This window comes from Emys orbicularis, chromosome 4 (genome assembly GCF_028017835.1).
Source record: "Emys orbicularis isolate rEmyOrb1 chromosome 4, rEmyOrb1.hap1, whole genome shotgun sequence".
Lineage (NCBI taxonomy): Eukaryota > Metazoa > Chordata > Testudines > Emydidae > Emys > Emys orbicularis.
This window is the reverse complement of record NC_088686.1, coordinates 134460730-134474808: the sequence shown is the minus strand read 5'-3', so window position 1 is coordinate 134474808 and position 14079 is coordinate 134460730. Positions and strand designations below refer to the sequence as shown.

Here is a 14079-nt window from a genome sequence, read left to right as displayed (position 1 = left end):
GTGGCCGTTGTCAACACCTCGCAGCTTATCATCCACCTTTCTCAGAGGCAGATGCAGAGAAATCAGGCGAGGAAGCTACGGCACCGCGGTGAGGACCTGAAATCTGAGAGTAACACAGACCTGTCAGAAAGCACGGGACCCAGCACCGAGGACATCACGGTGGCAATGGGTCATGTTGATGTTGTGGAACGGCGATTCTGGGCCTGGGAAACGAGCACGGACTGGTGGGACCGCATAGTGCTGCAGGTCTGGGATGAATCACAGTGGCTGCGAAACTTTCGCATGCGGAAAGGGACTTTCATGGAACTTTGTGAGTTGCTGTCCCCTGCCCTGAAGCGCAACGACACCCGGATGCGAGCAGCCCTGACTGTCCAGAAGCGAGTAGCCATAGCCCTCTGGAAGCTTGCAACGCCAGACAGCTACCGGTCAGTCGCGAACCACTTTGGCGTGGGCAAATCTACCGTGGGGGTTGTTGTGATGCAAGTAGCCAACGCAATCGTTGAGGTACTGCTGTCAAAGGTAGTGACCCTGGGAAACGCGCAGGTCATCATAGATGGCTTCGCCGAGATGGGATTCCCAAACTGCGGTGGGGCTATAGATGGAACTCACATCCCTATCCGGGGACCGGACCACCAGGCCAGCCAGTACATCAACCGAAAGGGCTACTTTTCAATGGTGCTGCAAGCACTGGTGGACCATAGGGGACGTTTTACAAACATCAACGTCGGATGGCCGGGCAAGGTTCATGACGCTCGTGTTTTCAGGAACTCAGGTCTGTTTAGACGGCTGCAGGAAGGTATTTACTTCCCGGACCACAAAATAACTCTTGGGGATGTGGAGATGCCTATAGTCATCCTCGGGGACCCAGCCTACCCGCTAATGCCCTGGCTCATGAAGCCCTATACTGGCGCCCTGGACACTGAAAAAGAACTCTTCAACTACCGGCTGAGCAAGTGCAGAATGGTGGTGGAGTGTGCTTTTGGCCATCTCAAGGGGAGATGGAGAAGCTTACTGACTCGCTGTGATCTCAGCGAAACCAATATCCCCATTGTTATTGCAGCTTGCTGTGTGCTCCACAATCTCTGTGAGAGCAAGGGGGAGACCTTTATGGCGGGGTGGGAGGTTGAGGCAAATAGCCTGGCTGCTGATTACGCCCAGCCAGACAGCCGGGCGATTAGAAGAGCACAGCGGGACGCGCTGTGCATCCGGGAGGCTTTGAAAGCTAGGTTCCTGAGTGAGCAGGGTAACCTGTGACTTTTAAGTTTGTGTACAGAGAAGCTGAACCTGCCCCCGTTTCTTTACCCACTAAATGTTCAGTATCCTCTCCAGTTACATACCCCGTTCCCCCCCTTCCAACACACGTTTAAAAATAAAATCACTTGAATTTTGTTAATGAACACCATTTTCTTTATTACTGTTTTCGTGGGAAAGTGTTGAAACTGGGACGCAGACTGTGGTGGGGAGCGGGTGTAGTGTAGTGATGCAAATGACGCTTCTAAACTCCAGGAATGACAGGCTCCGCGGTGGTGGACTGGTGGTTTCAACGGAGCCTGCCACCCCTCCTGTTCGGGACTCTGTGTGTGGGGGGGGGGGGGGGGGGCTATGTGACTTTGTGGCAGGGGGAGGACGGTTACAGATCCCCTGCTGCGTGGCTCTGTGATCCAGGATAAGGACCGCTGCATAAGATCAGTAACTGCCCTCCCCCGCCACAAAGTCACAGAGCACCCCCCACCCACCACAGAACACTAAAACCACCTCCCAGACTGACCAGGGTAACTAGTGACTGCAATGTGTGTGTGCCCTGCTGCTGAACCTGCCGCCGCCTCTGTACCCTGGTAAAGGTGACTGTTCTGTCCAATTACCAACCCCCTTGCCCCCCTTCAGACAGACTCTCCTCAAAAAGAACATGATGGAAACAGTAATTAACAGAAACGTATTTTTTATTAGCAACTACACATGAAACTGGGGGGTGAAACTTGGACGGGGGCTTGGGTGAGGCGGGAAGGAAAGGACTTGTCAAATTTTGGGGAATGAGAGCCTTCTAGTAGTAGAGCAGTCTGCAGGGGTGGAGTGAGAGTTTTCACGGACTCTGCCGCCCCTCCTTCTTTGGACTTTGGGTGAGGGGGGTATGGGACTTGGTGGCGGGGGAGGGCGGTTACAGATAGACTGCAGCGGGGCTCTGTCCTCCTGCCTCCGGTCCTGCAGAACATCCACAAGGCGCCGGAGCGTGTCCGTTTGCTCCCTCATTAGTCCAAGCAGCGTTTGAGTCACCTGCTGGTCTTCCTGCCACCACCTCTCCTCCCGTTCCATGTGTGATCGGTGCATTTGGGACAAGTTCTCCCTCCACTGGATCTGCTGGGCTGCCTGGGCTCGGGAGCAGCCCATAAGTTCCGAGAACATGTCCTCCCGTGTCCTCTTCTTCCTACGCCTAATCTGCGCTAGCCTCTGGGAGTGTGATGCCAGGCTAGGTTGGGAGACAGTCGCAGCTGTGGGAATGGGAAAAAGGGAGTGAATTCCTCCAAAAGATAAATTTCGTTGTGAACAAAGAACATAGTCTTTCTCTGTGAACAAGACCATGCACAGCACCTATCACATGCGCACTCAGGACAAGGTCGAATTTTCGGCCTTCGCATTCAGTGCCTGGGGTCTTGCAGTGCAGATCAGAGAAGTGGGGCAGGACACCGGAATTTGTGTAGCAGGCCGACATGGTAAGCCGTAGACTTGTGGCTGCTTAAAATTTTAATAGTAGCACTGGCCTCCTTTCACATTGAAAGCAATGCCAGTCCCTGCTGCCAGCAATCCGGCAAGCATAAACTCTGCCCCTGTCCCACCCCCTCGCGGCTGTCCCAGGGAAAGATCCCTGTATGCTGCCCCTCTCTCGCCTCCACCGCGTGGCTGTAAACCGCCGGTTACAGTTCTGTAAAGGAACAGGCAAGCAGTCCCAATACTAACATTCCCCTACCTAATTCAAAGCAGGTCACCATGAGCGACATCACTCTGATGAGGATTTCAGAGACGGAAAAAGAAAGGATGCTTCGGGAAAGCCTGCAAAGACCAGGGCCGTATGCCGCCACGCTCTGAAGGGCAATGATCCCGGAGTACTTGCTTGTCTCCTGGCGCGGAAATGTTTGCTACTACGGAGGACCCAATAAGGCCGATCTCCCCAGGAACCTGATGCAAAGGCTTTCCAATTACCTCCAGGAGAGCTTCGTGGAGATGTCCATGGAGGATTTCTGCTCTATCCCCGGACATATAGACAGGATTTTACTGTAGCTGCACTGGCAGGGACTAAACAGTAGAGCGGCTTGGGCAGAACAATCATGCTAAACCGGACATTGTTAGATTTTTTTTTAGTAGTTGCACTGCCAGGGACTGAACCGTTAAGCGCCTAGGGCAAAGTAATCATGCAAAACCCATTGTTAATATTGTTAATATTCCTGTTCTGTTAAAAATAAATGTTTAGATGTTTTAAACACTTACTGACTGATCCTTCCCCTGATTCCGTGTCCCGGGTTAACGGCTGGGGACGGTTGGTAGGGGATCTCTGTAAGGGTGATGAAGAGATCTTGGCTGTCGGGGAAATCAGCGTTGTAAGCGCTGTCGACTGCCTCGTCCTCCTCATCTTCTTCCTCATCTTCCCCGTCCGCTAACATGTCCGAGGAAGCGGCCATCGACAATATCCCATCCTCAGAGTCCACGGTCAGTGGTGGCGGCCGCACCTAGGATGGAATGCAGTGCCTCGTAGAAACGGGATGTCTGGGGCTGGGATCCGGAGCGTCCGTTTGCCTCTTTGGTCTTCTGGTAGCCTTGTCTCAGCTCCTTGATTTTCACGCGGCACTGCGTTGCATCCCGGCTGTATCCTCTCTCTGCCATGGCTTTAGAGATCTTCTCATAGATCTTTGCGTTCCGTCTTTTGGAGCGCAGCTCGGAAAGCACGGACTCATCGCCCCACACAGCGATCAGATCCAACACTTCCCAATCAGTCCATGCTGGGGCCCTCTTTCTATTCTGAGATTGCACGGCCATCTCTGCTGGAGAGCTCTGCATTGTTGCCAGTGCTGCTGAGCTCGCCACGATGTCCAAATAGGAAATGAGATTCAAACTGCCCAGACAGGAAAAGAAATTCAAATTTTCCCGGGGCTTTTCCTGTATGGCTGGTCAGAGCATCCGAGCTCGGACTGCTGTCCAGAGCATCAACAGAGTGGTGCACTGTGGGATAGCTCCCGGAGCTATTAGCGTCGATTTCCATCCACACCTAGCCTAATTCGACATGGCCATGTCGAATTTAGCGCTACTCCCCTCGTTGGGGAGGAGTACAGAAGTTGAATTTAAGAGACCTCTATGTCAAACTAAATAGCTTCGTGGTGTGGACGGGTGCAGAGTTAATTCGATGTAACGGCGCTAAATTCGACATAAACTCCTAGTGTAGACCAGGCCTTAGAGAGTCAGTGGCGCAGTTGGGAATAGAACCCAGACTGCTTGGCAATCCGGAACCAAGCTTTAATGACTAAACACCACCCCATACCTTGTATGATTTAAAAGATGACATTGTGATAAACGGGAATTCCAAGAGCTTTGGCGCGATCTCTCTCAGGTGAAGTTTGGTTTACAGTTTGTTCAAGTGTTTGCCTGATCAGGAGAGAAACTAGTAAGGTAATGTAACATTCCTCCATACAGCAACTGATGCTGACAAGCTCTCACTATATTTTAGTTGAGTTCTCGCTCTTCCCCTAGTCCAAGGATACCATCTCTTACCTCCCGTGGCAACAGTCCTCCTCACTGAGGACTGGTCACAATCCTCTCTAGGCAGGACATTTTGGAGCAGATTCCCACACTAGTCTCTGCTGATCTAGAAGGGAAAGATCTTGAACTTCAATCCCCACCATAGCAGCACATTGTGCTTCTCCAGCATTGGCCTCAGCATAGCTGTTTCATCTTGCAGCACAGCTGTTGCAGAGGGTATACCCAAACTCAGTATCTGCCTTTCCAGCACCCGTGTTACAATTAGTCATAACCCACTTAAGACAGAGGAACCAATTCCTCCTCCTAAAAAGGAAAGCAAATCCCAAAGTGCCCATTTTGACAGAAGCAAAAGAGAGCAGTGGGTGTAAACAAAAGCTTCCATCTGGCTATAAAATATACCACCTTCAAGCTGCAAAGAGAATTACATGGACCTCATTCAGGACTTTCCTCAAATAAAAACCACAGATCCATATATCCAATAGTTTCACATAATGTAAGTGCATACACAGACCAACCTCTCTAGGCAAGAAGTGGCATATTAGCAATGTTTTCAATCAAGAACTTATGCATGGTCTCCCAATGTTTTATTTCTCAGACCTGCATCTAATATAGTTAGAGATGCAAAAAAACAGCATCAACTCCCATGATTGAGGTTTTACTTTTTCATCCGCTCCAAACAGTAGTGTTAAAAGAGCTTATTTAGTAACCAATATTCCTTCGCTAGATTCAACATTTTTATCCCCGCTCATTAGGTTTAAACTAATTGGTCAACACAATTCATCACTAATATTAACCCATTACTTCAACACTGTCTAGCAGGATAGATCTTCAACAGCTCCAGATATACCTTCCTTTCACAGGAGATGATCACAGATTTATGCTAACCATGTCATCTAATTTCAAGAGAAACATCTTCTATAGCTTCACCTTTGGATTTTACAGTTGTGAAGTTGTGCTGAGGTGGAGTATTTTAGCTAAATTAAGACTCCAATCTTAATTATGAGAGCGTAGGTCCCATCATTGCAACTCATGAATAAAGACTTTGCGGGGGGGGGGGGGGGGGGAAGAGATCAGGCCCTCAGCATTCACATCTTTCAGGATCCCAATCCCTATCCACACATGAATTGTCACACTATCAGCCCCATTCACTCTTATTAATTGAATCCAATTAAGGTGTTTTGAATTCTTTAAAGTTTTACACTCCAGTTTTTACTTTACAAAGTAGATTTTAATCAAGTCAAGGTTTTGTCACACAATACACTTAGAGATACACACACCAAACACCCATATTTCCTAAGATCTTCCAACACGGAAGAAAGCAGCAAGGGTACTGTGGTCTCAGAGGCAGTATTTTGGGCTTCAGTTGCTAGATGGTATGTAATGTGACAAGAATAGGAATAAAAGTTTTTCCAGTGATGATAGGAAGTAGTTCCTCTATACAAAGCTACCATAAAGCAAGATGAAAAAAGCATGAACTCCCCCCTCATCCCCCTGCTGTGTAAAATACTGGATTTTGCACATCTCCAGTAAGCCATGGGTCTCAAACAAAAAACAAACAAACAAAAAAATCCATCTTTGTGGGGAGATCAGAAGATACTTAGCTTTATTCTTGGCAACACCACCTGCCAGTTTGCAGGATCATCAGCCCCCCAAAAAATCCATTAATTCTCCTCTTCCTGTTTCCAAGGAAAACGTACCACTTGCTGGGGCTTGAGAATGCAAAGATCTTCAGTTTCATCATAACATGTGTCTTCCAAAGGTACTTATAAGTATGTACAATAATTTACGTAGGACACTTCTAATCCAAATGCAGATAATGTGAACAAGGGAACAAAAGGGAAGAGAAAACCATTAAATCTACACCAGAGGCTCCAATGAGAACACTTTTTAATCTGGCAGGTAGATTCCCCTTCCCCTCCATGTTTTAATCTTTAGAAGAACTAATGTGTTGGGTAACTGATTTTCCAGCAGCTCAACCATTTTTATTCTATTATCCTGATGCACAAATACCTGCTGGTTTCAAGTAAACCATCACTGCAGCCAAATCAAACTAAAGCTTGCACCTGGGAAAATACTGCCTGAAGGAAAGCATCGGTATTCTGGCATTGCTAGGGGTAAACTGTTCTAATGTCGGAGTTCCAAGTCTAATTATTCACAAGAATATCATCCCTCAAAGACACTTTCCCCGCCCCACACTGTCACAAAGGAGACCCAAATGTGAACATGCTTGCTCCTCAAGCTAGCAACAGCCCAGTGCCCCAAACTATGAAGCTCGCACAGTCGAACTGAAACCTCTCACGGGCATGGGCAAGACATCCTAATAAAGTCTGCCATGAGGAGAGAAGGGAAACCACACAGAAGATACTTTATTACAGAAAGGCCTGAGCACAGAGTATTACCCCTCCAGTGGAAAGCTGGTATATAGCTCACCACGTTTTCCCTCATGACTGAAGAACAGTGTGGCTTGGGGACATTTATGTTTGACAGATGGCCAAAACCAAGCGAGGAGGGAGAGCATGGCTGCATTTTTCTTTTTAAAATCAGTTACCTCCCAGTAAAACATTTAGTGTTTTTACCATCAGCAGTAACTCCATAGTCATTGCAACCCATGATTTCCTTGAATTTTGACTAGTGTAGGTGCGCTAACTTCCCGTGTGCTTCAGTGGTTGATTTTCAGAAGGCTTTTAAAACAGGCTCAGTGGCAGATGTAGGAAAACCATTTACACTTTTACCCTGATTACAAAATACCAAAAAAAATCCTAAACACATAGGTAACTGTTTTCTCTAGGGATCACATTCTAAATCTGCCCTGTGTCAGATTTGAAATAACCAGAACGCTACTGAGATGACATATTGCTGTGGCACTCACCATTGTGGTTGGCAAATTTATTTCAGAAGTAAAAATGGCCAAGGACAATACCTTTTTGGGAATGGAGATGGGGGGAGGGGGGGGAGGGGAAGAGATAAGATGAGAAATTGCTAGCCATACTGGCATATAGATTAATAGGGAAAAAATAAAATTATGGCTAAGTGTGCAAGAAACTTAGATATATAGAAATAATGAGAGGCTGCCCTGTATTTAAAACAAAAAACATGGGGGGGGGGAACTCAAGCTAATCACTTTATACAAGGATGATGCAATTTTGTTTACTGCGAAGATGGACTTTTTTCTTTTTAAAAAGCCCTAATATGAGTTAATTAACTAAAGGTTAAAGCCAAAAAAGATTTACAATAACTAATTCCAAAGACTCCAAGATACCGTATTTATTTTACTCACACAGACTTTCTAAATGGTGATACTAAAGCACAAAAATAATGCCACAGCAGTCATTGTTCCACTGTAACAAAACAGGGTTTGAGAAATAATTCCAAGAGCCTGAAGCACACTTCCTCCTTCTAAGAGAAGGGCTATTCTCTGTTCAAGCCTCTTCTACACTGGTGCTAACACTACTTCAGCTCCGCCAGGGTTAGTTACGTTTGGCACCATAATGCAGAGGACCCTCTGGCTGCCACTAGCATTTTAAGCCCGGTGTCAGTTAAAACTGCTCTGAGCAAGGTTAAGCAACATGGAGCCAGTTTTTCAATAGATTCTGAGGTGCCTGAAGATGGAGATAGGCTCCCAGGGGGATTTTTGACAATCTGGTCCACGTGCTTAAAATGCAGGTGGGCAGCTTGCAGCCCATCTAGACTAGGGCTCCCAACTTTGCTAACTTTGGTGGAGCTGAATCAGCCTGCGTGACAGTGGGAAATGTTTGCCAAATTTCTCTAATGTAGACAAGCCCTATGTCTCCATGCCCATGCATCACGGTCACCCTCCAACCCTGAGCCCTACTGTAGGATGCAAAAGGAAAACCATTATTTCAAGATCTCAATATCCAGCAACTTCTCCTCCCTCCTCCCCTGTAAGCAGTCTTGCCTCCCAGTACCTCCTCTTTATATATGTACGGAATAAAGGTGCAGCTGGCAAAACATTGGGAAAAATGATCAGGTGAGTGAATTTACTATACTGCACTGAATTCCAGGCCTCCAATTCTCATTAGAATCCTGGGTTCAGGGGTGCTGAAGAAAACCTAATACTTACACACAATAATGAACCCCTGGCGTCTGTGAGAGGTGGAAAATTCTGACCCAAAGCAAACACATCGAAACCTTCCTAGTGGTGGCTGGAGCTTTGTAGCTCCAGACTTCCCAGACTAAGTGAAGATCTGAGACACATCCTAGCTCTAGATTTAGGGTCAATACACAACACTGTTTTGGGAGGTAACAATTTCCACCCTTGCTAGCACATTCAGAAGCACCGGTCTTAGCAATGCTGGAAGTCCTAGTCTAGTTCGGAAGCCATTTTGTGCACTGGGTCAGTCAGACTTGCTCTGGAGAGGTTTAACTGACATGATGCTGCCAACAGCTGCTAGAGCCCCCATCTTAAAATCCTGATGTGTTTGCAAATGAAAGGTAGCTCAGTTAGGAGTCCCAAATCAATTTAGTGTCATTTTGGACAAGATTACTTACACTAATATACCACATGGCTATACGAATTGTTACAGAAGAACCTCAGACATTGGGAAGATGCGAACTCTAGTTGGTGGTAAGGGGGAAAGATTTATGTAAGTCAGGAACAAGGCTTGTTTTAAGTACACAGCTTTTGAATAAAGACTACTTCCACCCCAGGAGCTCAATCTTCTATTTCCAGTTAATAAGGCATAACACCAGCCATTCAATGTAATTGCATTAACAGCATCAATTCATGCCACATTAAAATACTTTCTTGGCACAATTTATTTTTCTGACCCAAACAAAGAAGCCACTAGCAAGTTATTAACAATATTCTACCCTAAAGTGTCAGTTTAACAGCCCTATAAAAACATTTTTAGATTTAAGGAAACAAAAATGTGCATGCTATTGATATTAAAACTGCAGTTACTCTTTCAGGAGTACCAGCTGCTTTTTTGCAAAGCATTTGTAATGCATTAATCTATACAGTGAAGGACAAAAACTCAACTGAAGGCAGTAGATGGCTGTGTTGTTAGGCGCTGCTAACGGCTCAGAAAGAGAGGATTCTTTTACTTTCTTGTCCATTTCTGGATATATTATTCAAGCCCTTTTTTGAGTTATGTTCAGGCTGATCAACAAAGACTAAAAAGGGACTGTACATTTGTTTCTAAGTTGAAGTGAACAGAACTGGTGTAATTTAGGCTGAATTCCAGATGCTCAGTTTCAAACTACTTCTTGAATAATGCCCCTCAGCCTTTTCTTGTGTGCCTTTTCATGTTGGTGATCACTGGCACTGCTTTTGGCCTTGCTATCCCATACCGATGAAAGTAGGGAGAACAAGTAAAGGAACAGAATGGGATCTCAAATTGAACAGCCTCTTGCCAAAGTAGTGAAAATACCAATTCCCATTACCCCAGCTCCATTGATAGGTCTATCAGAATTTTATATTGTAAGTGCTTAATGGGAAGAAAGAATGAGTATTTATTAGAATAATTTCTGTTAAATATAAGGAAGAGTACTGCAGATTTAATTTCACATCTTGGCTATGCTCTGACAAAGGAGAAGTTACCAAATGCAGCAACTAGCTCCTGTCCCAAGCCAGGGATTAACTAATGCCCCTCCCAAACCTTTCCCTACCCTCCCACCCCAACCCTTTCCATTTTATTTCCCAACTAGACAACACTGTTGGCAAATCAAGACAGCATGAAACTTACATCAGTAAAAAACAAACAAACAAAAAAAACATGAACTGTGCCAATGCATCAGGGCAACTATCCTATTAAATGATGTACTTCTCCACACTAGCATTTCTGCTTGGGAGCCAGCTGTACCTTTGTCACAGAGGATGATAGTTTTAACATTCTGAGTATGCTCTGTGGTGCAATTGTAAGTGCTGCAATGCCACATACAAGAGAGATTCAACACCTGATTTTTTCCCCCCAAGACTTCTTTTCAGGGACACGACAGGGACATCCCCCACGGGTTTGTGCAATGACACTCAATAAGTACAATCCGATGCTTTAGCACAAATTACAATACCCAGTTGAGCACAGTGTAAGGCATGTGGACAAGAAGAGACATCAGCGATATCCAGCAAGTGGGAAAGAATTCCAAAACAGCAGGGCAGCATTGGTGCTTGAAGCTCCAGTTGGTTAGATTTTAACCCCACTTTGAATCCCTGATTCCTACCATTGAGGCCAAAATTCAGTTTCTATCATAGTGTTTCTGAAGCTGTTTGCTTTTGGCTGGGCGGTAAAGACCAATTCTTTGCGTTTCATTCTAATATAAAAGCAGAAATGTTGGCTGAATCTGTAGGAGAAGGAACTGAGCACCAGGGATGTCTGAAGGTGATCAAAACTTTGCTCTGACCTTAAAATGTCACTGCACTAAGTTTCAGGGGCTTATGGGGGAGTAAACTGGCCCAGCCACTAGCATGGTCACAAAAAGTTTTGTATTTAAAAAAACAAGGCAAGTGGATTAATTATGAAACCCTCTTTTCACAAGTAGCCCAGGTTTTAAAAATTCCCGCAAAATTAAAAAGTTAGATTCCTCCATCTAAAAAAATAGTTTATACATATGCGCTGAAAGTGACCACCACAGGTCTGAACAGCACCTTACAGTACAGACTAAGACTTAAAGAATTGATCTCACATTTGCAGTCTTTAATTAAAAAAAAAAGAAAAATGTCTGGCTATGGCTGGGATGACACATATGGGAACACTTCAGAACACAAGGCAGAGGCGAAACGAGCAGCGTCGCTCTCCAGGCCAGGGTAGCGGTGTAAAGGGGCACTTCATGCACAAAATGTATTTTACAAAATACATATCCAAAAAAGCAAAAAACCCCACCTTGCACTAAACTGCAACACTCTTAACACTTGCTTTGCCACAGGCTGCTGCCCATGCCTTGTTCGACAGAGGAGGCATGTGAAAGGGGGTGGGAGAGGGAGGAGGGGGGAAATCCATGTTTCAGTCTATTTTCCAAAACTCTCTTTTATAGGGACATCTTCAGTCATCTGATGTCAGAGACAGAGCTCTCATTAGAGTCAGTGTATGAAGCGGTCATGACAGGAGTGCCGTTGTTTGCCAAACGGCCTTGTCTCAAGGTTTCAAAGTATGAGGCCTGCACTGGTTTGTGGGACTTCAGAACTTCTTTAGCATCTTCTATCTTAAACCATTCCCTTTTCCTTCCTGTGGGTAGAGAAATAAATTAGTAAACGCAGTAAGAGGACTAAAGATAGACATTTATCCCTCTGTGAAGTTTTTGCTGTTGACTAGCATTCTGTCCATGTCAACTGTGATTAAAGTGGAACAATGAAGTGGGCTTGCAGCCCAATGCCAATTCAAAAATCCCAAGAGACTTCTCTCATTAGTCTTTTGATCTCATAGCGACTGAAGGGTCCCCCCTAGCCAAGTGTAACACAGATGCCTCCAACCTTCCACAAAAGATGTTAATTAGGGTAGTAAGTCCACCATCCAATTGACGGTGGTTTTGGATCCTGAGATTTATTTTTTTAAATGTTATTTCCATGATTTCTGAGTGGGATATAAAAATATAAAAACACCACCAATTTTAAGGGAATTCATAACAAATTTTGAACTTCATCTATCATTTAACAATTTTCTCTTTTTAAATTACATGCTCCTGAAAAGGAGGAAAAGATGGCACTCTCTGAAACCTGGCTTGGCATGAGGAAGTGCTTTTTCCCCAAGGCATCTCAATCCTCTTGTACAGCATTTGTCTCTTTGTATTGAGACCTCTCCTGAGGAGAGCCCGCAAGCTGAGCCCAATTATACGTGGGTTTTTAAGAGTGTTAGCAAGCATCCTGCAGGAATTATACTGACAAACTCATTTTCGTTTGGGGATCTGATAAGGATTTAAACGCACCGCTTTCAGGAGTGAGTGGTCAAACAGAAGTGCAAGAATTAGACAAAACACGAGTCTCTATATAAACCCACTGAGACGACTCTTAAAGGACCAGGGAAGGAAGAAGGAATCAACAACATGATCATATTTTTGCTTTCAAAAGGACAAGTCAATAGAATTCAACTATTCTAACAATCACAGTAAAGGGCGGGAAGTTGGCATGCTTCTGTATGAGAGGGAAGACGTACACCAGTAATGCTAACAAGCATGAAGGTCTTACCAATATTGACAGAGTCCTCCCAGTCTTCCAACACGTCTGTGACAATAAGTACATAAACATATGTTCTGTGTTTCCTGTCCCGATTCTGAAAGGCAAAATGGACAAGATTATGGCAGAGCAGCCAAGAAGACAACACCTAAATAAAATCCTAAACCCTTTTTTTTTGGGGGGGGGGGGAGACGACGGGGGACGGACAACTTAAAGCAGCCTCGAGAAGGTGGGATAGTGCAAGCCTTCCTTTAAGTAGTGACCTTATTTAGTCTACAAAACTACAATCAATGGTCTCCCATTTCAAGATCAAGAAAGTTGTTCAGAAAGGGTTAGTGTGTATAAAATCAAGGGACTACAATAAGTGGCATTAGGATGAAGTAGCATACAATAGTCCACACACAATAAATAGGCCCAACACTATTACATGAAGTCTTGCTCTGTATTGCCGGTGAATGGCGTTATTTAATAAGAGATCTGATTTTGATTGCTGCTGATCACCAGCTATCCCAACTGAAGTGGAAACTGAGCACTCAGCACATCTGGAAAAAAAAAAATCAAGACAGACAGACAGACACACACACACAAAAAAGGTGCCTTCCCTCCAAACCTGGTTGTCTAGTTTGGCCAACATGCATACTGCTGCAAGCTTAGAAAGAAGTTTCACTAAAATGACATTTTTGCAGCAAGACTTTACAACCTGAACAGATATTTCAATAAACTTACCTCAAAAATTCCTACTAATCTTCCTAACGTCCCTTTCACTCCAGCCTATAGAAAGTACAAACAGAAGGAGGTTTAATGTTTTTAACTACAGCTCAGCTCATTTCCTTATTTCCAGTGTGACAGCAAGGTTTGTAAAAACAGGAAACAAATGTTGAAAGCAGTCAATTCACATGAAAACAGTGTAATCACCAGAGGGATGATGTAACTGTAGCACGAGCCCCAAAAGCCTGGGATCCATCTTAGAGAGAAAAATCAGTTTGACACCTGCATATCGAGATACCCTCGATGATCCAACAGCTCTTATATGGCAAATTGAACAGAACAACATGCTCAGCACAGTTTGAGCCCAGATAAAACTTGCTTAAAATAAAGGGGAAAAGGCTGAAGATCTCTAAGATCTGCAGGCTTGGGTTTCAAAGCTGAAAATAAGTTTGTGTCAGATGCAAAAAGCAGTCTGCAGCAACACCACCTGTTCTACAGAAAGC

The 14079-nt window shown here is 44.9% G+C and overlaps 1 protein-coding gene across 2 annotated transcripts in view; it reads right to left on the bottom strand.

Moving 5' to 3' along the window:
• Positions 1-9408: 9408 nt before the first annotated feature.
• NUDT3 (nudix hydrolase 3) overlaps positions 9409-14079 on the bottom strand; it is a 29478-nt gene continuing 24807 nt past the window's right edge. For both annotated transcript variants that reach the window (XM_065404408.1, XM_065404409.1), the window contains exons 3-5: positions 13595-13639; positions 12881-12965; positions 9409-11924 (exon numbers count right to left, since the gene is read on the bottom strand). In XM_065404408.1, the coding sequence (XP_065260480.1) occupies positions 11746-11924; positions 12881-12965; positions 13595-13639 (309 nt within the window). In that variant the 3' untranslated portion in view covers positions 9409-11745. The remainder of the gene's footprint in view (positions 11925-12880; positions 12966-13594; positions 13640-14079) is intronic.